The sequence below is a fragment of the Sphaeroforma arctica genome, assembly GCF_001186125.1.
Source record: "Sphaeroforma arctica JP610 unplaced genomic scaffold supercont1.36, whole genome shotgun sequence".
NCBI lineage: Eukaryota > Ichthyosporea > Ichthyophonida > Sphaeroforma > Sphaeroforma arctica.
Genome location: NW_014040522.1, coordinates 68,264 through 94,163, shown reverse-complemented (window position 1 = coordinate 94,163; position 25,900 = coordinate 68,264). Strand labels below are relative to the sequence as shown.

At 45.3% G+C, this 25,900-nt stretch overlaps 3 protein-coding genes across 3 annotated transcripts in view; 2 read left to right on the top strand and 1 right to left on the bottom strand.

Annotated features, from left to right (window-relative positions):
• SARC_01011 (hypothetical protein) overlaps positions 1–8,509 on the top strand; it is a 9,502-nt gene extending 993 nt beyond the window's left edge. The window contains exons 2-9 of the mRNA XM_014305292.1: positions 189–429; positions 1,567–3,476; positions 4,074–4,293; positions 4,412–5,427; positions 6,168–6,371; positions 6,814–6,949; positions 7,680–7,764; positions 8,379–8,509. Coding sequence (XP_014160767.1) covers positions 189–429; positions 1,567–3,476; positions 4,074–4,293; positions 4,412–5,427; positions 6,168–6,371; positions 6,814–6,949; positions 7,680–7,764; positions 8,379–8,451 — 3,885 coding nt within the window. The 3' untranslated portion in view covers positions 8,452–8,509. The remainder of the gene's footprint in view (positions 1–188; positions 430–1,566; positions 3,477–4,073; positions 4,294–4,411; positions 5,428–6,167; positions 6,372–6,813; positions 6,950–7,679; positions 7,765–8,378) is intronic.
• Positions 8,510–8,809: 300 nt separating this feature from the next.
• On the bottom strand, positions 8,810–11,270 carry SARC_01010 (hypothetical protein). Its single transcript, XM_014305291.1, has one exon. The coding sequence runs from the start codon at positions 11,093–11,095 to the stop codon at positions 9,530–9,532; it is 1,566 nt and encodes a 521-aa protein (XP_014160766.1). The 5' UTR covers positions 11,096–11,270; the 3' UTR covers positions 8,810–9,529.
• A 3,155-nt stretch (positions 11,271–14,425) lies between these two features.
• Positions 14,426–24,998, top strand: SARC_01009 (hypothetical protein). Its single transcript, XM_014305290.1, has 14 exons — positions 14,426–14,836; positions 15,752–15,883; positions 16,899–17,082; positions 17,796–17,917; positions 18,317–18,439; positions 19,273–19,342; positions 19,662–19,845; positions 20,141–20,291; positions 20,825–21,013; positions 21,648–21,842; positions 22,320–22,441; positions 22,689–22,876; positions 23,411–23,636; positions 24,359–24,998. The coding sequence occupies exons 1-14, from the start codon at positions 14,789–14,791 to the stop codon at positions 24,417–24,419; spliced, it is 1,995 nt and encodes a 664-aa protein (XP_014160765.1). The 5' UTR covers positions 14,426–14,788; the 3' UTR covers positions 24,420–24,998.
• The last annotated feature ends 902 nt before the right edge of the window (positions 24,999–25,900 follow it).

Below are 25,900 nucleotides of genomic sequence, written 5' to 3'. Positions count from 1 at the left end.
TAGTAAGTATAATATATATATAACACACACACACTATATATATATATATATATATATATNTATTATATATATATATATATATATATACATGCACACAACACACACACACACACACACATATATATATATATATATATATATAATATTCTCACCTGCATACCCTGTCCTATCCCTACAACCCTATACAGGCGTTCATCAACGCCTCCTCCGTCAATGCGCACAAGAATCTCCGACGTCGCAATGACTTGGAGACCAAAAAACATCACATTGTGATGGCTGACAGGAACGTTGACGAGCCTCCTCCGTATGTTGTGGCTGTTGTTGGTCCTCCTAAGGTGGGCAAGACAACACTTATCAAGTCGCTTGTCAAGCGTTACACACGCCAGAATATCAATGGCGAGATCAAAGGCCCCGTCACGCTGATATCGGGTGTGTGTTAGTGCTCTGATGGTGCGTGTGGCTGTTTGTGTTTTTATTTTAGGTGTGTGAAGTTTTGGCTTTCATCCGGAGTGGCACATTACATCATTTCGGAACGAATTTTTTTCCGCGGGTGTGTCAGTACACCGATAGTGGGTGTGGCTGATTGTATTTTTATTTTAGGAGTGTGAATTTTTGGCTCTTATCCGGATTGGCACTTTACACTTAATTCCGGTACACGGCCCTAATTGTGTTTCCGGGTGTGTGAATTTTGCGTTCATATCGGGTGCGTGATTTTGCGCTCATTTCGGGTGTGTGACGGGTGTGTTATATTATATACATAGCTTGGCTGTGCGTGCCCAGAGACTTCTGGGTGTGTTATATCATATACGTGGCTTGGTTGTGCGTGTCCAGAGTCTTCTGGGTGTGGGCTGTTCCACGGCACAGTCGTACTGTTGGTGTATGTGCTCGTCACAATCACTTCAGGTGCTATGGTGGCAGCCCTGTTAGAGGTGTGTGTGTGTGTGTACTTGTCGGTTGTACTCGTACCTTCTCTGTGGATATGTTTAACACAGCCTGAAGGCTTTTGCACCAGGTGAGCGTCCACGCTGCCGCTGCTTATGAGTATATTTCGGATGAGTTTGTTGGCTCATGTTTAGGATGAGGGGGCTCCACGTCAATGTTCCAGTGTGTTAGTGTGTTAATCGCATTGACCCATCAAGTGCATCTCTAGTACATTTAGTTGTGTATGTCTTTATCTCAAGTGTGTGTTGGGGATTCGTCGTCTGTGTGTACTGCGCTTGGTTGACAAGTCGTGTGTGTGTTGCCTATCCGTGACATGTGATTGCGTGAGGATCTCTGTATCATTGCTGTGGTGACTGTCCCTAGAAGTGTTTGCGTGCATACAATCTTGCTCGGATACTACATATGCAACACAAGTGCCACACTGTTATATATATATATATCTGTAAACGTGTTGGGTATGCCTAAGCTCGCTGTCTCGTTAGTTTATCACCTTGTATGTGTTGACCACTGTATTTCCGCTCGTGCATATATTGATGTTCGTATGTTTGTGTTGTACCACCGTAGTACACCATCTCACTAGCGTATCATTTACTCGTCCCCCCCCGCCCACTCACTATTTGGTAGGTAAGAAACGGCGCCTGACATTCATGGAGTGCGCCAATGATATAAATAGCATGGTCGACATCGCAAAGGTCGCAGACCTGGTGCTTCTGCTGATCGATGCGAGTTATGGCTTCGAAATGGAGACGTTCGAGTTCCTAAATATCTGCCAAGTGCACGGGATGCCCCGGATTATGGGTGTGCTGACCCATCTGGACCTGTTTAAGAACAACAAGGTGCTCCGCAAAACCAAGAAACGCCTCAAAAACAGGTTTTGGACCGAAATCTACCAGGGAGCCAAGCTGTTCTATCTATCGGGTATGATCGGGCAGCGCTACACACAGACGGAGATCATGAACCTGTCCCGTTTCATATCTGTCATGAAGTTCAGGCCCATGACCTGGCGCAACACGCACGGATACGTGCTTGCGGACCGAATGGAAGACATCACTAACCCGGAGGAGAAACGCGTCAACCCCAAGTGCGACCGGACGGTGGCTGTGTATGGCTATGTGCGAGGCACGCACCTCAAGGCACACCACAAGATACACATACCAGGCATGGGTGATATGTACATGGAGAACATGTCGTTCTTGGCGGATCCATGCCCCCTGCCCACACAGAAGAAAAAGCGCACGCTGGATGAGAAGGAGCGATTGCTGTACGCGCCCATGGCCGATATAGGCGATATAGTGTACGACAAAGACGCTACCTACATCGACATGGGCAACTTCATACGCAACAGGGATGCGGTGGATGCCGCTGACCAATCAAAAATCAAGGTCTCGGAGGAGTCGAATCTGATTGGTTCGTCGGAGGGTGACGCAGCACAGGATGTGACCGAACTTCCGGGTGTTAAAATGGTTGACACGTTGATTGACATGCCCAAGGGGCTGGATGAGATGCAGACGTCGGCTGGTCTAAGGTTTTTCTCCGGAGGTGCGGTGATCAAATCGGGCGACTTTGTGCAGAGTCAAACCGACAAGGCCGAGGGTCAAGATATGGGCCTAGGCGAGAGTGAGGACGAAGGGGTAGGGGGTGCGCAAGGGAAAGCAAGCACGCGCAAGCAACCGTCCGAGAGAAGTGAAGTGGTGGATGGCCGCAGAAGGCGTCGCGCAGTGTTTGACGATGAAGCGGATAGTGACAGTGACGGCGGCAGTGGCAGTGACTCGGAGGACGACAGCAATGCAGAGGATGAGGAGGGGGCAGATATGCTGAATGGGGGTGCCAAAAAGGGGGCCAAGCACGGTGGCAAGGTGTCGGAGCTGGATGGAGAGACAGAGGAGGAGAGTGTGGAGTTTGCAGAGAGTGATAGTGACATGGGAGAAGGGCAGATGAACGCAACGGACGACGACCAGAGCGAAGACGAAGACTCGTACGTGGCTGAGATAGACAGAGTGGCCAGTGGCTCTGAAGAGGCTAGCAGTGGCAGCGGCAGTGATAGTGAGGAGATGGACTCAGATATGCAGGAGAGTGAGGCGAGCGATGCTGGCGGTGACAGTGACGGCGACAGTGACAGTGCTGATGAGGGGGCTCTGCAGGCGACAGGGACGAAGCATGCAGTCACGGCCCAGGGGAAAGGGAAGAAGGGGTTGGGTGCTTCTGTGGGTGAGTCTGTGGAGAGTGTGGGTGTGGACGAGACTCACCCGTCGCTGAGGTGGAAGGAGGACCTGGCGCTCAAGGCCGCGGAGAGCTTTAAAGCTAGGCGTAGCAAGAATATCATGACCCTTGTGTACGGCAAAGGGGGGAACGGTAACCATGACAACGAGGAGGCGGAGTCGAGTGCAAAGGCGGACCAAGAAGAGGTTGCTGAGAGTGGTATATTCCATCTGAAGAAGAAGGATACGGGACACAGTGGAATCAACATGTTTGACGCCACAAAACACAGGCTACCCGCAGAGTTCAGGCACGATTGGTACTCGGAAGGTGCTCAGGTATGCAGGGCGTTGATATATATTCTCAACGTATGTATATGTAAGTGTATGTGCTTACGTAGTAATGTGTATATGAGGCCATATGTATGTATATATAGATATGTATGTATGTGTGTAAGGTAGTGCGAACCGTTCGTTGCCGAGTCTTAACAACTGGGTTGTACAAGACGCCATACAAGTGATATACCTCATATGTTGTTTGTGCATGTGATAGCCTGTCTAATGCTTGAGCTGATGTACGTGTAGGCAAACACTCCTATATGAATTTATGGTCATGATCAGCCAATGATAGTAGACGCATAGCCTCTCATCCGGTTATTCCGTCCTGCACTAGTCCCGTTGACTCTGCACCTTCAAACCCCTGAAAGCGTCGTATGGTCTGGGGCAGTGTGAGGGAGCCCGTATCGGCATCACCATACCTACCGAATTTCCGAGTATCACATATTTGGAAGTAGGTGGCGAGCCTAGCCAAACTTATAGACAGTCAACATCCCTCCACACTTAAATTTTTTTTCTCAAGACCTGCACACACTCACGCTCTGAAACCTCCCCCCCCCCCGCGCCTCCCATCCGCACACACACACACATACGTCGCAGGAGCTCATCCGCAACCGCTTTGTCACTGGCACGTGGGCGGAGGATGTTGACGCAGAGACGCAATTAGCGAAAGACGACGAGGAGCAACGCCGACAGGACGCGTTAGACCGAGGCATGGAGGTGAAGGATGGCGACGAACTGTTCGGCGACTTTGAAGATCTTGAGACGGGTGTGCGGCATGGGCTGGGCAATGAAGGGGAGAGTGGAGACGAGGATGCAGGTGAGGGTGTGTGTGTGTGGATGGGAGGGGAGGGGGGTTGTTGGATATTGTTTCCGGCTTGTATGTATCATTATATTAAGTCACTCAACAATACATACAATGGCTGTACATTGCTCAGACGATGAAGACGGTGACGTTGTCCTTGACGACGGGAGTGCCATGGAAACGGGCGATCGGGTGAGTGAACTCAGCAAAACCGCCAAAATGCGCCGTCTGGAAGAGATTAAGAAGAAGAAGAAGGCCATGTTTGACAAGGAGTACGATACCAAAGACAACACAGAGTTCTTTGACGAGATGAAGAAGGGCATCGCCGAGCAGAGCGCTCTGAACAGGGCTGAGTTTGCGAATGAGAGCGATGAGGTGCGGGTGCAGTTTGAAGGTTACAGGCCGGGGATGTATGTGCGCGTAGAGCTGGTGAAGATACCGTACCAGTTTGTGCAGAACTTCAACCCCTGCTATCCGTTGATTATGGGGGCGTTGCTTAGCAACGAAGAGAACCTGGGGTTTGTACACACGCGCGTGAAGAAGCACCGGTGGCACAAGAAAATCCTCAAGAACAACGATCCACTGATTATCAGTATGGGCTGGCGAAGGTTCCAGACCACCGTGCAATACAGTATACAAGATCACAACAAACGCAACCGCCTGCTCAAGTACACCCCTCACCACATGCACTGCAATGCCCTGTTTTGGGGACCGCTCACGCCCCCGAACACCGGATTTTTGGCCATACAAAAACCCTCGCGCGATGCACCCGGGTTCAGGATAGCGGCCACGGGTGTGGTGCTGGAATTGGACCAGAGCTTCGAGGTGGTGAAGAAGCTGAAACTCACCGGAACACCCACCAAGATATATAAGAACACCGCATTTATCAAGGACATGTTCAGCTCCGACCTAGAGATACAGAAGTTTCTGGGCGCCAGTATACGGACCGTGAGTGGTATTCGGGGCAGTGTGAAGAAGGCGATGAAGGGCCAGGGGATGCCCCCGGGAGCGTACAGGGCCACTTTCGAGGACAAGATTCTGATGAGCGACATAGTGTTCCTGCGATGCTGGTACCCTGTGCAGCCGATCAAGTACTACAACCCCATGACTTCGTTGCTGTCTGTGGAGAAGGGCGGGACAGAAGACATGGTATGTATTTGCTCACAGACAGGTGTATATGTATTGCTGTGTTGTGGTGTGTATTAAACACAGCACTCGTGTTGTCGCACACGCACACGCACACGCTCGTGCGTGTGCGTGTGTTTAGTTTTGTTTATACACATATATGCCTTTGGTACTCCCATGACCAGTAGTGTATGTACAGGCGTGTCTATTGTAATATGTTGTACTGTGGTGTGGTTCGTCCTCACGTGTGCGTGGGAGAGACACACTTTATCCCATCCATAAACGTGCTGTTGGGCTTGTGCGCTTGACGGTGTTATCCTGTTGCAAGTGTGTGTATGGCATATCTCGGTTCACCTGCACCTGTGACCTATCATTAGGACCGTCTGGCACCTTGCACCATTATTTCCCTCAGCTTAGCCACAGTCATAAATCTCTTAAAGATGGGACAAATGTATCTTATCCGCTTGAGCCTGCCTGTCGAGTAACGCCTTGTCTGTGTGAGTTGTCTGTGTCACTGATAATGTTCGCACGCTTTCACTGAATGTCGTCATTGCCTTAGTACTAGTAGCTCTGCAATTGTTGTAGCACGTACAGACACATCACATGTCTTGTTCCCTTCCAGCATAGTCGCTCTATCCTCACCCTTCCCACACTCCATTCCTTCTCTGCCTCTGATCCTTGGACCTATACGCATCACCTGTCTTTTTCACTTGCAGCTCACACTCCATCCCTCCTGTACCTCTGATCCGTAAACCTCCACACAGCCCATCATGCGCACGGTAGGGCAAATGCGCCGAGACGCACAGATTCCCGTGCCTGTCAATAAGGATTCGGAATACACCAAGATCGAGCGAGAGACGCGCAAGTTCAATCCGCTCAAGATCCCCAAGGCATTGCAGGCTGACCTGCCCTTTGCGTCGAAGCCTAAGCTGCTAGTCAAGAAGAGTGCGAACAATAAGAAGAACGCGGTATGTAGCAACCACTGTCTTCGCAGACGGTCTGTCTGTGTCTGTGTCTGTGTGTGTCTCTCTGTGGCTGTGTTTGTGTCTGTGTGTGTCTCTCTATGTCTGTCTGTGTGCGTGTGTGTGTGTCTAAATATATATATGTCTGTGTATGTGTCTCTGTCTGTAGGCGGTTGTGTGCTTCGTGTGATTGTATTATGAACTGGCTGTTTCAGACTCTCTAAGTGCAAGCCAATCACTGACGACAGGAGACTCGCCCTACACACCGTCTACGTGCATGTGCCTGTGTATCTACCTTCACCTCACGCGTTTGTCTCTGCTATGGGGTTCATTGGCACCCCCTTCAAGGATGTACGATGCGATACGTATCCATCTTCATCCGCATACAGGATGTGTAGTCTTAAGACTGATCCATACTACGTGTTCCCATCACCTATTGCCACTCCAGTTGAAGAAGAAGAAGGCCAATCCGTTCATCTCACATGCAGTTGTCATGGAGCCGGCGGAGAAACGCGTATACAAGCTCATGCAGCAGATCAATACCATACGCAACGATAAGAATCTGACCAAGAAGGGCAAGAACGGTACGTTTATCTACCAGTGTGGGGACTGTGGTGGTGTGCGTGGTTGGTGTGGTTGCCTGTCTGGTGCGTGATATCCCTTGCCTTGTGCTACGCGTGCTGTGTACATCTGAGTCATAGTGTCATACGGTGGGTGGGATAGGGGAGAGAGGTTGAGATCAAAGGAATGACTTGCACGTCTAAATGCTTGAGTGTGCGATGTGAGCCTTTTAATACAGCGTGTGGCCTACTGATGTGTGTGTGTGTTGTGCGGCAGTATTCACTGTATACGGTGTTGAGAGTCTGTGCAAGGCTATAAGCGTCTGTGTATAGACATGTATGCATGTCTGTATTTGTGAGCACAAAATACGAGATACCTCACACTTTATTATAGACATGGAACCGTATCCCAGGTGTGTGTTGGTGATCTTAGCCCGGAAAGTCAACCGATACCATGCCTATTATGTATATATGATATCTTAGTATGTATATATGATATCCTAGTATGATATCCTTGGCTTCCCATATGTAGTCGTGCGTGTGCGTGCACCTTTGCTATTGTGTGTATCTGCGCGTGGATGCGTGCCGATTCAGCTGCACCTATATCTGTCTGCCGGAGGGCCCGTTCTGTCCCAAAGCAACCTGCTTATGAAGTGGCTCCCTACCGGTACGAGTATGCATAGTCATGAGCGCATAGTACGGTATGGGTACTCGTAGTTCTAACCCCACGCTTATTATCTCTGCCCTGTCACAGACGAGAGAAAGGCGAAGAAGGCGAAGGCAGAGGCCCTACACGCACAGAAACGCGCTGCGCGGGAGAAAGATGAGAAGAAGAGACAGTATGTTATAACGGGTGCATTGTGTGGCGCATACGCGTGGCACGTGTTTGGGTTGGGTTCGTCTTATTATGGAGCTAGTTTATCTTAGACCTCTTGGCTTGGGTTTGTAATGGATGGCAATTTCTATACTGAATATCACAATCTCATGCAGTATGTATGTCCAAGGACATCATTCGCACCTATTAATGTAATAAGAACACCCACACTGCACACGCTTTGACCGGCATAGGATGGGCACGAGTCATAAATGCGTGTGCACATGTGCCTTCTGTCAGGCGATTATCTCTATACACACATATACCATACACATCCTCAAGATATATCTTTGTGATCGAAAGTTTTGCATTAGCACGGTGTCTATTGTGTCTATTGTACCTGCGGCGGCACTTTCAACTGGGTTCAGTGCCTTTCCCATTGATTTATACACACATTTGGTTTAGGGTTTAGCTTCTGATGTATATAATTGCCAGTAATTCGTACTACAGCGGTGGCGCAAACACCACTGCAACATACGAATGCCTATGTTTGTGGTAGTATCATATGTTGACATATGCGTAGCTCGTTGTAGCCACACTTGCATGACTCATCACCACATACCCCCCCCCCCCCTGCAGTTTCCGAACGGTGGGCAAGGAGGAGAAACGACAGGAGCACAGCGCAAACAAGAGACGAAAAACAGCGGACTAGCACAGCAGTAGATGCTTTCAATAGCAAGAGCACGAATGCATAAAAAGCCTTATCCGCCTTAAATAATATATTCGCAGTCGTGCTTTAGGTATTTGCATACGCATGCGTCAAACGTTTAGTACCTATCACTACAGTAGCCCGCGGAAATCTGCTGGGGTGTTGCAGACTCGCAGTATGGTTAGATAGCAGGCGTCTTTAATGTTGATATGAGTGTGGCCTTTAAACGCTCTACATAGAACGCCAGAATCACTTCTTGTTTGCAGTGTGCATGAGACATTAGATGCCATTCACAACGACAGTCGTTTTCATCCTGCCTTAAACTGTAAACATCACATTAGTTGATATATATATATACATATTCTATAACGGTTGTGCCTTTAATCGTTCGCCAGTTATTCCTTTATTTGGCGTGTAGTGTGATGGCGTTGGATGTGTGTACTGTAATACATATACTCAAAGTGTTCTATCCCATACCCGTGAGCCCATATCCTTCCACGGGTTTTAGAGTTTAGGGTTAACCTTAAGTGCTCAGTTTTGCGCCAGATAACGCTTCTTGGTAAATCCGGTGTGGCTCTCGCCCATATTTGTTCGACATCATACGAGTTCACAGCCTAGTATAATCCTACTCTGTGAAGGTCTCTATACTATCAGGGCTGTTATATACTCCCGTCCCCTTGGGTGTGCTACAGCTGTGCGAATCTACCTACCTCAAGCATGCCATGGCTCACAGTGTTGCCCTTGTACTGCTAGTGTACTGGGAGACGGTGCAACAAACCCTCCGCTTCATAAGCACTATCTGAACAGTGTACATTCAGCAAATCTCCATCGACGCTCCTTTTCTTCATAGAATCTTATTTTCATCGCTGCAATGCGTGGCTCTCGATCAGCTGGGGTTTGCCATGTTAAGCGTCATTGGGTTTTGCCGTATTAGAACAGGGGGTTTCCACTCTTCGATCTACATTCCTCTCATCTCGAAGCTTCTCAAAAGCTCGGTACAGCCACGATCATGTGGCGCCGTGGTATGTACAGGCTGTCAGACTTTCGTAAGTTTAATAAAACAATAAATATGATGCCTACGTTAAAAGGGGTTCATTCGTATGTTGGGCAGCTTCCACGCACCCGCTGCGTGCGCGTAGTGTGCAGCCCCTACGAAGCCCAGCGCCACCAGAGAAATGCCGGCTTGGTATACCATGGGCCCGTATGTGATACGAAGCGCCAGTACTTCGCACAAGAGTGGCGACAGGCCCCCAAAGATCGCAATGCCCAGGTTATAGGATAAGAACCCAGACGCACGCAGAGACTTGGGGAACAGCTCTGCTACGTACAGGAAGGGAACTGCACAACATATCCCTTGTATGGCCCCGTAGACAGCGAAGGCTATGAAGTATACGGTACGGTTGTCTTCTACCAGCACCAGCACGGCCCAGAAGGGGATGCAAATGAGGAACAGAAGTAGCGTGGACAGCACGTGTGTCTTGCCCACCCCTATGGCATCTGCAAGGAACCCGCCGATAGGTGTGAACACCACTGACATGGAACTATTGATCAGTCCCATGAGCATTGCATCTTGATTTGACACTTTCTGGAACTTCTGTACGTAGGAGACTACGTATATACTGCCGATGTACCACCCCATCGCGCAAGCGGCCACCCCGAAAAAGCCAAGCATAAACCGCACAGGGTAGTGGCGCAGAAGTGCAAACAACGGGAAAAGATGACCATACAGGCTGTCATCTTCGTGGATACGGTGCTTCCTATCTCGCTCTATGTCCTCTGGAAGATACTGTAGCGATGCTAATACATCTGATCCCATGAGCTTTTTCACTTCTTTCTTTGTCATTTCTTGTTCAATTAGTCTGTCGTCGCTGTTAACACTGCCCGCGCTACCATCACCAGAACAATGGGACAGATCATCATTCAGACTCCCATCTTCATCTAAATCCACGTCAGAGTTATGGCCTGAAATAAAACCCGCTCGCAGCACCTCATGAGTTTCCTTAATGTGTGTCCACCTGAGCACTAAACTGATCGCTCCTGGTACGATTGTTATGAGGAAGGGTATTCTCCAGCCCCACAGCATCATCTCCTCCTCTGTCAGTGTGTGTAAGAGCGCACTAATCAAGGCTGTAGATAACGCAAACCCTAGACTGGCCCCTACGCTGATGGAGGCACTCATCGTGCCCAACACCGACTGGTCCTTGTACTCTGCTAAGTATACGCTTACTCCAGCTATTTCGCCACCCACACAAAACCCAAGTACAATCCTGAGTATAATCAGTAGAACCACTCCAGTATGACCTCCCCCATCCCCACAACACGTGTACGTGGGAAGCATTCCCTGGCCCACGGTGCCCACGACTAGACCAGCCAATGAGAGTACAACACTGAGTCTTCTACCTACCTTATCACTAATCCAACCGAAGCACGTGGCTCCCAAAGGTCGTGCGATGAACGACACCGCAAAGGCTGCCCACATCGCCGCACTGTTACCATGGAAGAGATTCTCGTCTAATTGTGGGGCGAGAAACCCGAACGAGCTCAACTCGAACCATTCAATCACATTTCCGAGGATAATGAACCATATACTTCCAATGGATTCAATGCAACTGCCTAAGTAGCCGTCTGGCAACGCATATCTCCCCATTCTCTATCTCTGACTGGGTTTGAACGAAATTGGAAGGATACTATGAAATTATGTGGATGTGAAAGGGTACATCTAACTTTCTCTCTTTTTTTCCTAGAAGAAGAACAATACGGTGTTCGGTGTGTCGGCCAGTACCTCTATCGTATGTGCGTGGCACGGTCTCGAATAAGTGGCAATATACAACACTATATGTAGGGAGTACTATGTTCGATGAGATGTGTTGCTCGTCCACTTTTGATAGGGGTATACTTTATAATACGAGCTATGTTTGATGCACAACAACTGTATGACAATGTACTCATCTGGTTATTGTTCTATATCTGTTCCATACTGTACAATATACATAAATATGACTCATACATATGTGTGTTATATATCGAATTTCACTGTGTAATACTTGTACATCAAATTTCACCATCTCTGTATGATAAAGCAAAAAAACAAGTTTTAAATTGGACCAATGAATATTATGAGCGCAAGCGGTTGCTAATTGAATAACCAATAGGATTATATTCCACCATTTTTTCCTCTGGCTTTTCATTTTTGTTCTCCATAAATTGATTAAAAAAATGATATTGTCAAGTAGTTCCTGGAGTCGGCTGTTCCTCGGACCTCAGAGGCTCAGTCCAGCTCAGGCCTTCACGTTACACCTTATTTCAGACAGTCAGGGATTCATCAGTTTCTCGGCCACTGACACTCGGAGGCAATGCAGCACAGGACCTCATCAGGCCGGGCTTCATCCTTTTTTGGTGCTAAATATAGTGTACTTAATTATGCTGTACACGGTCGTATTGTAGTACATATGTCAACTCGGATACATACATACATATAATATATATTTAATTTTAATGCACGTGTATGCGTGTATTTTTAGAATAATAACAAATAGAAAGAAGACATAGCCTTCTGAAATCAAACAAGAAGGCTATGAAGAAGAAGAATAATAGTATGTTAGAAAAACATGTGCATATTTATAATATCAGTGCACACGGCACTATGTCATAGCCTGATCTCATTTAATTTAGCAGGCTATGACTATGCACACAATCCTTTTAGAAAAAGAAACTCAGACCCCAAAGCGTAAACAGCATATATTGGTAGTCGGAGAACGTAACGATGGTTATGCTTAGTGTAGCTATCATCATGAACGGGTTTCAACCAGTGCGGTATTATAGTTTTTGTAGGTATGGTCGGAAAGTTTGTTTAGAGTTAGGAGAAATTTCGTGTCTTAGCTGCAAGTAGCATATTGCAGCAGAAAAATATGAAACCACACGTGCAAAACGAATGAGCTTTTTGTAGACAGTTTTTTTTTGGTATAAGCTCATAATGTGTGTTTACTTCCTACTGATGCGCGGAATAATTATTGGTAGAAACAACCACGATGGCTCGGAATTCATATATTGGTTCTTTGAAAGATGCGCAACCTTTTTTCAGGCTGTAGTCAAAAGCATATCCTAGAGTCGTCCGTTGTTCTGCAACGATAATTGTATTGACGAAGTTTCTCGAAGCAGGACAAAGACACTTACCATCGCCTACTAACAAAATACGAGCAAACAAGACCAACTCAAAGAAAAATAGCATGAGAGCCATAGCAGAATCTATATATTTTCGATTCAAATCACAGTAGGAGCAACATATAGTATTCTCCAGGTAAAAGTACAATATATAAGATCTCATGAAATTAAGTGAAGAAACAAGGGTCGAGATATTTAGTATGTAACACGCTCGACTGTTTCTCAAATTATGTGCACGTTTCTAAATCGGTTCAATACGAGTTGGTGTTTAAACTTCCAAGTCGATTGTATGTTGTACAAATCGGCCATAGATTATTCTCCTTCTGAAAGTTGTCCATTATTACTTCATTTTCTACCACACCTATTCGAGTCGGAAGTGCCGAGTATTCATCAAACCAAAGACCATTTTTCAAGCTGGAAGAGAATATGATCATAGAAAATCCTTCAAGTCGGCGCATACAATTGAGTATTAATTTTGGTTGGTTACTTCACCCAATGCCTCAATAATCGGGTGCTCCTGGAATTGATGTGAAAGGTTGTGTGGTGTTCATATCCACTTACATCCAAATGAGATCACGCTGTCGCAATTGAAAACTACTGCAAAGTGATGTCCTTCTTTGTTATCCAACCCGTGTCGCATTTGTTAATTGACATTGATGTGTCGGATGTCAAACTAAATTGTACCGCAAAGACGTATACCCCGCCATCGATTAATATGAACACTGCTTAAAATTTAAAACCACTCATCCATATATACAACAACATAGGATGTTGGGGGGTGTCATCGACACGGAACTTTCAGACGCCTAATAGAGGAGGAATAGCTATATTTTGAAAATATGTAAATGCCTTTTGAGACAACTTTATAGTCCAAACTCCAAGACCCAGCACAAGTTAGAAATTAAGTACTGAATATGGAACAATGGAATAAAAACACAGCGGCATAACCGATACTCCGAAATTTTGGCAGATACATATTTAGTCTTAATAGCTACACAAGTTAATATACATACCTGTTTACTCATAGTTTCCACTTTCCTACTGTGTGGTAATTTGGAGTGATATGGGATCCATTCAGCTTGTGATTTCAGAAAACATATAGGATAGAAAGATCGCCATATTCTGGTGAATCGTGAACGGAGAGGGCTAGAGACTAATAATAGGGTTACAAGGTAAACAGAGTGTTCCAGAAACAGATTTATTAGATGGTTGACCATGAGAGAGTGGCGGCAGGATTCTATTTGGCAAGAAATACAGCGACATTGGGATCTTGGTGTAGTGCGGCGGTGATTGATGCTTCAGAAATGCTCGAAAAGGCAACATAAAAGAAAATCAATCAGATGGGTATCTAGAGTATTCTAGTTTCTCCAATCCGATGGGAAGCCTATATTTGGTGTTTTCGGGTTTTGTTTAAAAATATATATAAATATAGAGGCTCCCAGAGCACCATTTGTGTTTACTTATGTATATATGTTTTAGCCCATTTTGCTCCCCATGGCCGCCCTAATTAGAATAAAACCCCTAAAAAAAATACTCCGATGCCTATGCAGGATGCATTACGTTTGCAGGATTGAAAACGCAAACACGCTTTTTTTGAACGGATAAAAAGTTCAACGATAAACGACGGCTGGAAATTCCGGTGGTACCAGAAACTCTAGGTATCTATTCCTATCGCATTTAGCAGCGCCATACACGTTTAAAATATACTTCACCGCAAATATGTATGATTGATTTTGAACCGTTTTTTTCTTCTTCGGACAACAGCTCGATCAGGCATGTTATTTTATTTCTTCTCTCTAGAGAGAGAGAGGGTCATTGTTTTTTTTAACGATCTGAGCTTCCAGCCCCAGGATACGTTGTGTATTCAATAGGAATGAAGAGGCTTTGTGTATGTATATGTAGCATCAACGTGTACGTATGAAGGTATTTAGATGTGAATAATATAGCATACATATGTATGTTATAGTGTGAGCGTGACCTTGTACTGTGCAGATACTGTTTGATCATTATACTTCATACAGGCACTCTTGATTACATCCATTAACTTCCTTGTGTTGGAATCCTCTCTTTTATAGTGTCTATATAGCACGCGAGAGTATCCCCGTTACTTCTCGCATCAACAAATGAGAAACAGTCAAGCGGTTTAACTTATGTACTAGCCTTTCATCACACATACATCATGGACGTTACAGATACCAGACGCACTGGGAAGGCCTCAACAGGATCGGTAATTGTGTTTATATCCAAGTGAATGAGTGGTTTTCGATCTCAGTTTGTGACTTCTGGCTTTAAAGTTTGCACTGAAGTAGGTTCTTATGTGTGAGTGCAATATGTGTTCTCGCTTAGAGATTCGTACTTGTCGTGCGAGTGTATAAGTATCTACATGTTCGCAGTCTCTTTGAATGATCGTGTGCACTGTTTAATGTTAGGTAATGTTAGGTAAAATTTCTCAATATGAAATTTAATTCGATAAATTTATATATATATATATATATATATGGATGTATGTATGTCTGCATTATATATAAAGAGATACTTCCTGCATATAGTTTGTTGCGGGAACTCCCCCCCCTTCCCTCGTAAGGTGGAGATTCAGGGCTATTTTGACCAAAGATAGGTTTACGCGAGTAGTATTGGATGATTTGTACGTCTCATCATCACTTGATATAAATTAAGGTTGCTTACTGTCTACACTTTTGGTCATTTGCCAAGTTTTAATACCGCGGATATGATCAACGAATAGGTATATTCATGTTTGTACTGAAGTATCTGCTCTATGGAGTCCGGTGGTGTGTCTACTTTTAGTAAAGTTAGTTTGAATAAACTAACTATTGACTATGACGATATACACATAATACATGCATTTCTCATTTGAATTGCTCTGCCTGACCGAAGCTCGGCTGTGTATGCGTCATACAGCGGTGTTTGTTTTAAAAACTTGTTTATGCTTTGAAAGCCAACTAAATACCAACACTGTTGAAAATACATAGTACACTTCGAAACTATTGCAGATTAAACGTGAATACTTCCGTACCTACACTGTGTGCCTTCAGTATCTATCCCTGCATATGTAACGTTTTCCTCTTGATACCGCGTTCTCATATATGACTTGTGCGTTTATTCTCGCGTTAAAACGGGGTAGGATGATGATGAAAGCGATGTGGCCTTGATGGACAATTCCGTTTCCATCTCCATGGTAACGGATAACACCTACGGAACGATTGATGAACAGGAGGATGCGAAGAAGTCTGCGTTCTTCGGCGCCATACAGCAGGTAGGTACTCAGTGGCCCCAGCGGCCATTGACTGACCATGCCGGTTACACTGTACAGTCGCGTGGTGTGTTCTAACGCTGGTGCAATGTATCTGTACCTACAGTGGTGCTGCTTCGCATGGTTGACAATTCGGGACCACTGCATGCTTCTTATTTTTAGGGTTCTGGGGTTTTTGCGTATCCAGCCAATTGCCTGTCATGCATGAGTTGTTGAAGTCTCAGGTTGTTGCGTTTACTTGTGGATGTGTGACTGTGGTGGTATGCACTTGTCATGTACACATACGTATAGTACTTCCATATTGGTGTGGGTTCATCTGGGCATATATATTTTTATACATGTACACTTGTTTGTGTGTGTGTGTGTAAAAAGCTAGCCTTCCTGTACGTGTACATACCTTCTGAAAACATATGAGTAGTGACACATACACGTATGTCTGGAGCTATGAAACGAGCACGTACATTAATCTCTCATGTGCAATCGTAATGTCCGAGATTGGGCTATGCGCCAATCGATCGATGTTCATAAACCGTACTTGTACACAATACAAATCCAACGCAGGAGTGTTTATATCACCCGCCTGTGTTTTCACACCAAGGTGAATGTGCTATACATATGTTTACATAACAAGCGCACTCAAACACAGTCACACATATCAAGCTTACGCTTCTGCATTCACATCTGTCAATCTGTATCTCTGCGTATATGTATTTGTTGTCCGCCATCCTCTATTTCCTTCTGGCCAGACACTTAACTGTACCAGCCTACATTTGTGTACGTGTAGGTGTGTGTGCCCAGTTAAAAACACAATCTTAAAAACTTACATACACCCCACATAGACAAGTACATACATACATACATATATATATATATGTGTGTGTATGTATGTATGTACATATATCCGCAAAACACAAGCATGCGCACATCCACATAGTACCTCTAAGACTTCTCTACCCTCCTCCCAACACGCATGCACCACCTCACTCATCTCCGCCCGCCTGACCCCACACACTCCCAGCGTGCAGATGGTAGGTACGGTGCTGAGGGGTGGGGCTATGAGCCTGAGGGGGTGCTGCTGTCTAAGCTGAATGTTGGGTTCTTCAAGAGTCTGTGGCATCTGTCTCAGCTCGCACTCACCTCCTGGCGCGAGTGGATGCTGTTTCTGACGCTGCCTGTGACAGTTGCGGCGTACATTTGGGTTGGTATGTACTGTGTGTGGGTGTGTGTATGGGTGTGTGAAAAGCAAAGTGCAAGTGCGTGTGCACATGCCGAGATGCAGGTTTATGTGGGCAATACAACGAATATATATATCAGAATGCGAACTAACACAGTATGTGCTGTAGTAGTATTGTAATGCGGTATCCACTCGTTCCTTTCATACGCACGAATAGTCAATTTTTAAGTAGTAAATAAGATCTCTGTCTAGCAAGTCATAGCATATGCGTAGTTGGATGCCCAGGTGGGCGTATGCATGTATGCCATGAAGATGGTATACCGTTTGCTCCAAATTTCAGTGCATTCCTATGTTAGATATATATATATATATATTATTATTGTTATATTCTTATATATATATATGTATATATATATATATATATAAATTCATGGGCATGCAAAACTAGGGTGTACGTGAAGTGCAGCTGGCTGTATCAGGCGGGGGGGGGGTAAGGGTTTTAGGGTTGGGAGCATTTACACATCCACGACACCTGCATGCATGTGAGTACATGCCTGAAAGAAACGGGACAGAGCTGTTTGCGTCGGGATGTGCTGTGTGTGTGTTGGGTTGTACTGTATGCTGTGTATGTGTGTGTTGTACTGTATGCTGTGTATGTGCGTGTATGTATGTGTGTGTGTATGTGTATGCAGAATGCACTTAATGTCTCACACGGGTCTGCCCCTCTGTGTTCACGTGCAGGTTACTACGTAATGCTGGCGCCCGGATACATCTATACCGCCTTGATCAACGATGACCTGGACGATTTTATCTACCGATGCACTGTGCTCTTGGGTTGGGTGTCCTTAATCTCGGTCATCAAGGTGCGTCCAGGGTGTATATGCACCTGCTGCCGAAGTTTTGGGACTCTTTTTGTCCGCACACACAGAGGGTCGCCTGTGAATTTGACCAGGATGAGCTTGTAGTTGGTTCGCTATTCGAGTAACCTAGCTCACTGAGTAGGGTCAGTGTCTGACGTTGTAGACAGATCCGACATATCCGACAAGTGTCATATGCCAAGCAGTTCAGTCGTTGACGACACCACTGTACTCAGCCCACATCCCAATCATATGCCAATACACCTGACTGTGGACAAATGCCGTACGCGCAGCACATCATTTATCTGTTACACCCCAGTACCTACCCCACATCCCAATCATATGCCAATACGTCTGACCTTGTAAACCAAATCCGACTCATCCAGACTATTCGTTTGACCGCAGGTCTTCCGTCAGTTCATCACCTCATGGATCAGCAATGAGTGGCGAAACTCAATCACCACCACCATACACGAGCTATACATGACTGACCTACGCTACTACACCATCCAGATCAACGCTGCCGGGGTAAGTGGCCTGCTTGCCGGTATCTATGGCGTTTTTGTCGATATCTATGGCGTTTTCTCTCTCGATATCTATGGCGTTTTTGTCGATATCTGTGGCGTTTGTGGGTTAGTGACTACCCTATGTATACCGTATCTATTCAATATATCAAGATAACGCTGATGGGTGCAATTGAGATGTCTGTCCGATATCTGTGGCATTCTGTGTGTTTGTTGTTGACCCGCGTCTACAGCACCACTTGTATATATCTCTGTCATCTGGATGTAACTTATTTGTATTATGAACTATCTATGGCAACATTTGTCCTAGTAATTGTGCACCAGGGCCCACAAACCAAAAAAAACTTAGGACTTGCCATGAGTGCCACTGTGTATTGCCACGAGTGTGTGGTGTTGTGGGTCTATCTGTTCGGTCACCGTTAGTGTGATACTTCCATCAAACGCGTACATACAGACCAGACAATGCAACAAACGACTCTGAGATGCTTTTGTGTACGCTCATGATACAGCTGAATTCAGCGTCTGTGCGATGGGTGTGCGTGCACTCATACTATTACTACTATGTTTAACTCTGACTATTACTACTACGTTTAACGCTGACCATCACTACTACGTTTAACTCTGACTATTACTACTGCGTTTAACGCCGACAATCACAACTACGTTTAACGCTGACTATCATTACTACGTTTAACGCTGACTATCACTACTACGCTTAACTCTGACTTTTACTACAACGTTTAACGCTGACTATCACTACTACGTTTAACTCTGGCTATTACTACTACGTTTAACGCTGACTATCACTACTACGTTTAACTCTGCGCCCCCTTTCAGGTGGACAACCCTGATCAGCGTATTGTGACCGACATCAAGGGCGTGACTACCGAGTTTTCCAAGATATTGGGTACTGTTCAAGTGTGATTCGTTGTTTTTTTGTGTTTTGTTTATATTTATAGATCCCGTCATCCCTCGCAGACAGTATCGTAGCCTTCACACCTTATTGCACTCGTACGCTTTCTTCGTATCTTATTCATATCCGTTCGCACTTCACTCTCATCGCCCCCTGTCTCTCTCTCTATTTATCTCTCTCCCTCTCTCTCTCTTTCTATCTATCTCTCTCCCTCTCTCTCTCTTTCTATCTATCTTTCTCCCTCTCTCTCTTGTCGTGTCGTGTCTTCCTAACCCTTCCTCTTCCCCCCCCCATCGTCGCCTGTCCCTTGCAGGAGGCTCGGCTGGGTCGGGTGGTCTGTACGAGGGGTTTGGTAACATCCTGTGGTACTCAGTCCAAACAGCTCAGAGAGCGGGCTGGTATGGGCTGGTGATGGCTTATGGATGGTCTGCTCTCATGGCGGTGTTCAGTGTGCTGCTGATTAATGTTGTGGCTCCCTGGGTGTTCCGTCAAGAACGGTATGTGTCTGTGTAAGGGAAGGGGGGGGTATTCAGGAATTTACACATAGCACTGTGTGTGCGCACTTACCTAGCGGCATGTATATATATATATATATATATATGTGTGTGTGTGTGTTAGCAAACACAGTGTTGTGTATGCTCGGTTGTCTATTTTTATCTACACAAGACGTGCACATCCGTGTACATGCATATAAGGTAAGACAGATGGAAAAATAGATGGTCAACTAGTGCTGCGTAAGTAGACCAGAACCTCTGCACTATTCTCATCATCAACTCACGTGTGTGTCACTAGATTTGAAGCGCTGTTCCGGTTTTTGCATGTGACGGTGCGTACACGCGCAGAAGACATCGCATTCCTTGGCACAGGCGGTCACGAGCGCAACTCTGTGAAGAAGACGCTCGACCACTGTGTGGACAACACCAAAAAGATCATCACTCGCCAGGTATGGACACGGTCTATCGTCACATGGTATATTGTATGGGTATATATATATATGTGTGTGTGTGTGTATGTATATGTATGTATATATATATATATGTGTGTGTTTGTGTGTGTTTATATATTGATTGCTTTTCACTCACGTATGTAGCTGCATAGGCATACATGTGCAAGTATCTACATATGCGTGTGTTAGCTACACACCCATGTGTGTATAGGAGGATGGTAGATCACTTTGTTGGTAATAGCCCTATACTAACCCATGTATGTGCATTCACGGGCGTGTGTGTGACAAGAGTGTGTACTTTAAGCCACTAGACTGTGTACTTTAAGCCACTAGACTGTGTACGAACGCCCGAGCCGATTCATGTACACACACAACGAACACGTTTACGTGCACCTCGACCCGGTTTATTCCGATGCACATCAACCGAGTTTATTTCACTGCATATAAGACATACACAAGTACAGGCATGGTTGCCGATGCCCTCTCTCATCACAACACACACACCCAACATACCGTCTACCTCCACACAGGTGTACCTGAACTCCGTTGAGTTTGCATTCGGCTACTTAACTACACTGATCATGTATGTCTCGCTGGGTATTGCCGTGTTCTCTGGCTTAGCGTGGAATTTCACACCCGAGAGTGAGCGTGCGCAGTGGATTGCCCAGACATCCGGAAGTTTCATTTCGCTGCTGTTTGGCTTTACGATACTTATCCAGGTACGTAAATATATATGTTTTTATATACGTGTACATGTGTCTATATGTATATATATATATATATATATATAAACGTGTGTGTATGGGTTTGATGTATGTAAATATTATACACGTGAATGTGTAGTACTATATGCCCATCTATATGGCATGGTCCTAGTCATCCTCTAACACCTCTTCTATACCTTCTGGGTGTCATGTATGTTCCAAAGTGTTGAGATTCGTAAGTGTCTGCAATTACCTGACAGTGCACATGTGCCTCCAGAATTTCCGAGTCATCCATATGCAAGGTATTTCGTAGCTATCACTTTCGCCGTGTGCACGTACGTGTATGTGCATGTATTTGAGTATGAGTACGTGAAGGTACATGGCCTGCAGATATACCTTCGCTTCCGATGTTGAAAAGCTGTATGCGCGTACACGATGATCATCCTACCATCAGAATAATTTCCACGTCCTCACACTCACTCACTCTCACTCCCTATCAACAGAACACTTTCCAGGTACTCTTACACGCTCACGCACACTCTCACTCTACCACTCTCACTCACTCTCACTCCCTATCAACAGAACACTTCCCATATACTCACACACACTCACCCATATTACCTCTCACCCACCCCACCCCCCGGCGTAGATGTCCACACAAACCTCGGACTTCGTAGCCTTTGTCATGCGTGTGTCTGAGCTGCACAAGGCACTCTTAGCCGAGAAGGAGAAGCGCAGCAACGGACACCAATCGTCTGCGGGTGGGTCCAGGGACGAAGCACTGCTGAATACGAGCTCATTCTCTGTCTCTGATGCTCAGGAGTTGCAGACCGATAAGTTACAGGTGGGTGGGTGCGTGTAGTTACACAATGTGTGTGTCATGGTGAGGTGTGGGTACATGTATGTCTGACACGTGTATTCTGCATGTGTATGTGATATGTGTTAGGTATATTTATATGCAGCTAGAAGTATCTGAATAAACCATCGTTATGCACTTCTATTATATATTATTAATGTATGTGTATGTAAATGTATGTTATATGTGTTGTATGTGTATGTAAATGTATGTTATATGTGTTGTATGTGTATGTAAATGTATGTTATATGTGTTGCATGTGTATGTAAATGTATTTTATATGTGTTGTATTTTCATGCGTAGCTAGTATTACATTTCCAACCAATCCCGGTACGTTTCCAGATCACCCACCCATACCTACTTCTCATATATCCGCATACATGTGTACATGTATACACAACATACACTCCTGTACATACACACACATTGAGCCACGCTATCATGATCTCAATGCATTCACCACAGATCACGTCACCCGCTGGAGATGTGTTGGTCACGAGTCTTTCATTCGTACTGAAACAAGGTGATAGCTTGCTGGTAATGGGTGCTTCTGGGGGTGGCAAAACGTCGCTGCTGCGTGTACTAAGGTGTGTCTTTAACACATCTGTGTACCTTAAGTGTGACATACGAAAGGCTCTGGGGTGTTGTTACGTTGAGTGGTTTCGCATGGGAAGTAGTAGCAGTATAGTTTGATTGGGATTAGCCCGTGTTGCTCTCCTTCGAACAGAGGCTTAACCCTAAAACCCTAGACCACAGGCTTAACCCTAAACCCTACAACAGAGGCTTGACCCTAAAATCCTAGACCACAGGCTTAACCCTAAAATCCTAACACAGAGGGCTGTGGCCTGCTTCTAATGGATCCTTCTCCCGTCCACCGGCGTTGACTGATGGGAAGGGCGGCGTCTTCTTCTTGCCACAACGACCGTATTTGGCCTATGAACTCACACTGAAGCAACAGATGATGTATCCGAATGTCAATGTCGAGTGCAACGACTCCGATGATGTGTTCATCGATGTGCTGGGTGAGTCTATGGCTGTGTGTAGAAGTATGTCTGCACATTAGCTGTGTGTAGAAGTGTGTGTGCTCATTTGCTGTGTGTTTGTGCAGTGGAGTGCAGGTGAAGACCACCGCTACCCCGACATGGGCAACAGCCTATTCGATGAAGCTACGTTTGTCTGTGCTCGCAGATTATTAGTTACAGTGGTCTTTAATTGGGCCTTCATATGAGATAGCCTCTGATTCTGTGTGTTGCGCACACGTAAGTCAATCTATTCCTTCTCCACAATCGCTTATCTGTGTCTAAGCGGTGTACAATTCACACACCACAGCCCGTTCGATGGCAAGTTCTCTTTTCTCGGCACACTGAGATCTTCATGCTATCACCCCTACCCGCATCACACTAACTCACTCACTCACTCACTCACTCCTTCATTCACTCACATTCACCTCATCTCTTATATACACAACCACACAGGTGAGGTGGGCCATCTCACTCACTCACTCACTCCTTCACTCACTCACATTCACCTCATCTCTTATATGCACAACCACACAGGTGAGGTGGGTCTGACCGGCATTGTGCGGCGAGTCGGGGGTCTGAACGTAATAGCCGACTGGCAAGTGATGTTGTCTGTGGGTGAGCAGCAACGTCTGTGCCTCGCGCGTGTGCTGTGGCACAACCCAGCCATTGCCATCCTGGACGAAAGCACGGCCAGTCTGGATGTGGAGTGGGAGAAGAGTGTCTACGCTGCGCTGAAGCGGAGAGGTGTCGGTGTACTCAGGTGTGTGCAAGGGGCAGGCGTGAGTGGGCGCAGACGTGCGGGTGCTTTAGCGTAGACAGGCGTGAGTGTATACAGACGAGCCTGTGTTTTTAGCGTGCACGTGTATAGGTTCGCATGGATGGGTTAACTTTTGTGTATTGTGTGTAGTGGTGCATTTGTGAGGATATAGATTGCCGGCTCTCGTTCGTGAACCTTAAACCCTAAGACCCTAAAACCCAGCTTTCGTTCGATACTTCTACATAAGAATTCTCACATGGGAATGGCCGGGGTAAAGCCACTAGTCACTACCAATGTGTTGTCCCTACCACCCCACACGCATCAGAACCCTAAAACCATAAAACTCTTAACGAAACAGCTTTTTATTAGCATTCCCAAGGGTAGAGTGTGTACGATATAGTCGTGTGTACTATGATCTAGGCTCTATTGGGAAGAGTCTTGTATCGTTGCCTTGGCACTCTAGCAAGCACGTGCCCTGTCTCGCTTAGTTTGTTTGTGCTCTCCGTTGTGTGTGGCCACATACAAACGGGGGGATATATGTGGCTGGGTCTATATTTGCCCCATTTTAAGACCCCCATTCCAAGCATATGCCCCAAAGTATCGATTGCACCCGCACCTTGGGTGGGTGAGTCCTGGCATGCGTGCATATATGATACGAGACATCGGCTACTGACAGTCGCTCACAGCGTCGCATGCTCACACGTGTTCTCTTGGACGTCCCGCAGTGTGGGCCATCGAGAATCGCTCATCCCTCTGCACAACAAAGTGCTCCGCCTGAAAGAATAGGCCAGTCAACAATCCGTCAATTTCTGGTCGAGAAAGGGGCATTTTAAAGGGGAAGAGGGGGTATTTTCGGGGTGAACAAATGTAGGAGTGCAAAATCAGGTGCGGGTGTTCTCCCGGACAGCGAGCAGAGAGGGCTAGCTGTACACTTCGAATGCGAGCGAACGCGAGCCTCGGCAGTCGGAGATGTGTTGGTTGTGGCCACAGCAGAGCTATACGAAATTGAGGACAACTTGGGTGCACCCTGACGTTCTTTTTTTTTTTTGGATAGCGGACACCCGCTGCTGTTGTGGATGGGTCACGCTGTCGCTTGAGGGGGTCCACAGCCAATACGGATTGTACACAATAATTTTGGTAGTTAAATTTTAGTGTGGATCTGTTTGAATCTATAGCAAGCCGCCTCACCAAATGAATTAGTTAGAAGGCTCGTACGTCCAGAATAAATCAAAACTTAAGCACTCTTATGCATCAGCAGTGTCTATACTACAAGACGCCTCACCAAATGAATTAGTTACGAGGTTCGTACGTCCGCGATTAATTAAAGCTTAAGCACTCCTTTGCATCAGCAGTGTCTATACTAAAAGACGTCTCACGAAATGAATTAGTTAGTAGGCTAGTACGTCTGTAATTAATCAAAGCTTAAGCACTCCTATGCATCAGCAGTGTCTCTATCAATGTAGAGTTGATTGTGATACGCGACGCGTTAGGAAGAATGAATTTCGGAGTATAAATAAAAAGAGGATGTCGGTCGACAGTTTAGCTCTTAGTAAGTATGCTTTTAGATTCGCAAAGCAATACTTTGGGTAACCGCCGAACACGAAATCGCACTAATAATTAGGATGAATAGTTGAATATTTGTTTAATGTCGTCACGGCCGGGTGCATCAATATCTTGAACCCGAAATCGATTGTATCTTGAATAAGATCATGTTATCAAATTGGGTGGCTATAATTAAATGCAGCCAACAATTGAATAAAAACGGTTGAAGGGCCCCGCCGGATCGAAAGATCGACACCGCATTCTGAACACAAGTCCAATTGCGATGATTCAATGACAACCCTGCCAAAAAAACAGGATATTCAAGAGGCAAACTACTAACAGGTAACATATAACTGCACACAGAGCACATTTTCCATTCAAGGTATATATCTAATATTTATATAAATAAATAAATAAATAAATAAATAAATACATAAATAAATATATATATATATATATATATATATATATATATATATATATATATATATATATAATATATATATATATATAAATATTATATCTATATATATATATATATATATATATATATATATATATATATATATATATATATATATATATATATATATATATATATATATATATATATATATATATATATATATATATATATATATATATATATATATATATATATATATATATATATATAGTATATATAGTAGTAGTAGTAGTAGTAGTAGTAGTAGTAGTAGTAGTAG

Coding starts and splice junctions, on each gene's coding strand:
- SARC_01010 (XM_014305291.1), bottom strand. CDS start 11,095: ATGGGGAGATATGCGTTGCCAGACGGCTACTTAGGCAGTTGCATTGAA.
- SARC_01009 (XM_014305290.1), top strand. CDS start 14,789: ATGGACGTTACAGATACCAGACGCACTGGGAAGGCCTCAACAGGATCG. Junction 19,343..19,661: donor CGAGTTTTCCAAGATATTGG/GTACTGTTCAAG, acceptor TGTCCCTTGCAG/GAGGCTCGGCTGGGTCGGGT. Junction 21,014..21,647: donor GCTTTACGATACTTATCCAG/GTACGTAAATAT, acceptor CCCCCGGCGTAG/ATGTCCACACAAACCTCGGA.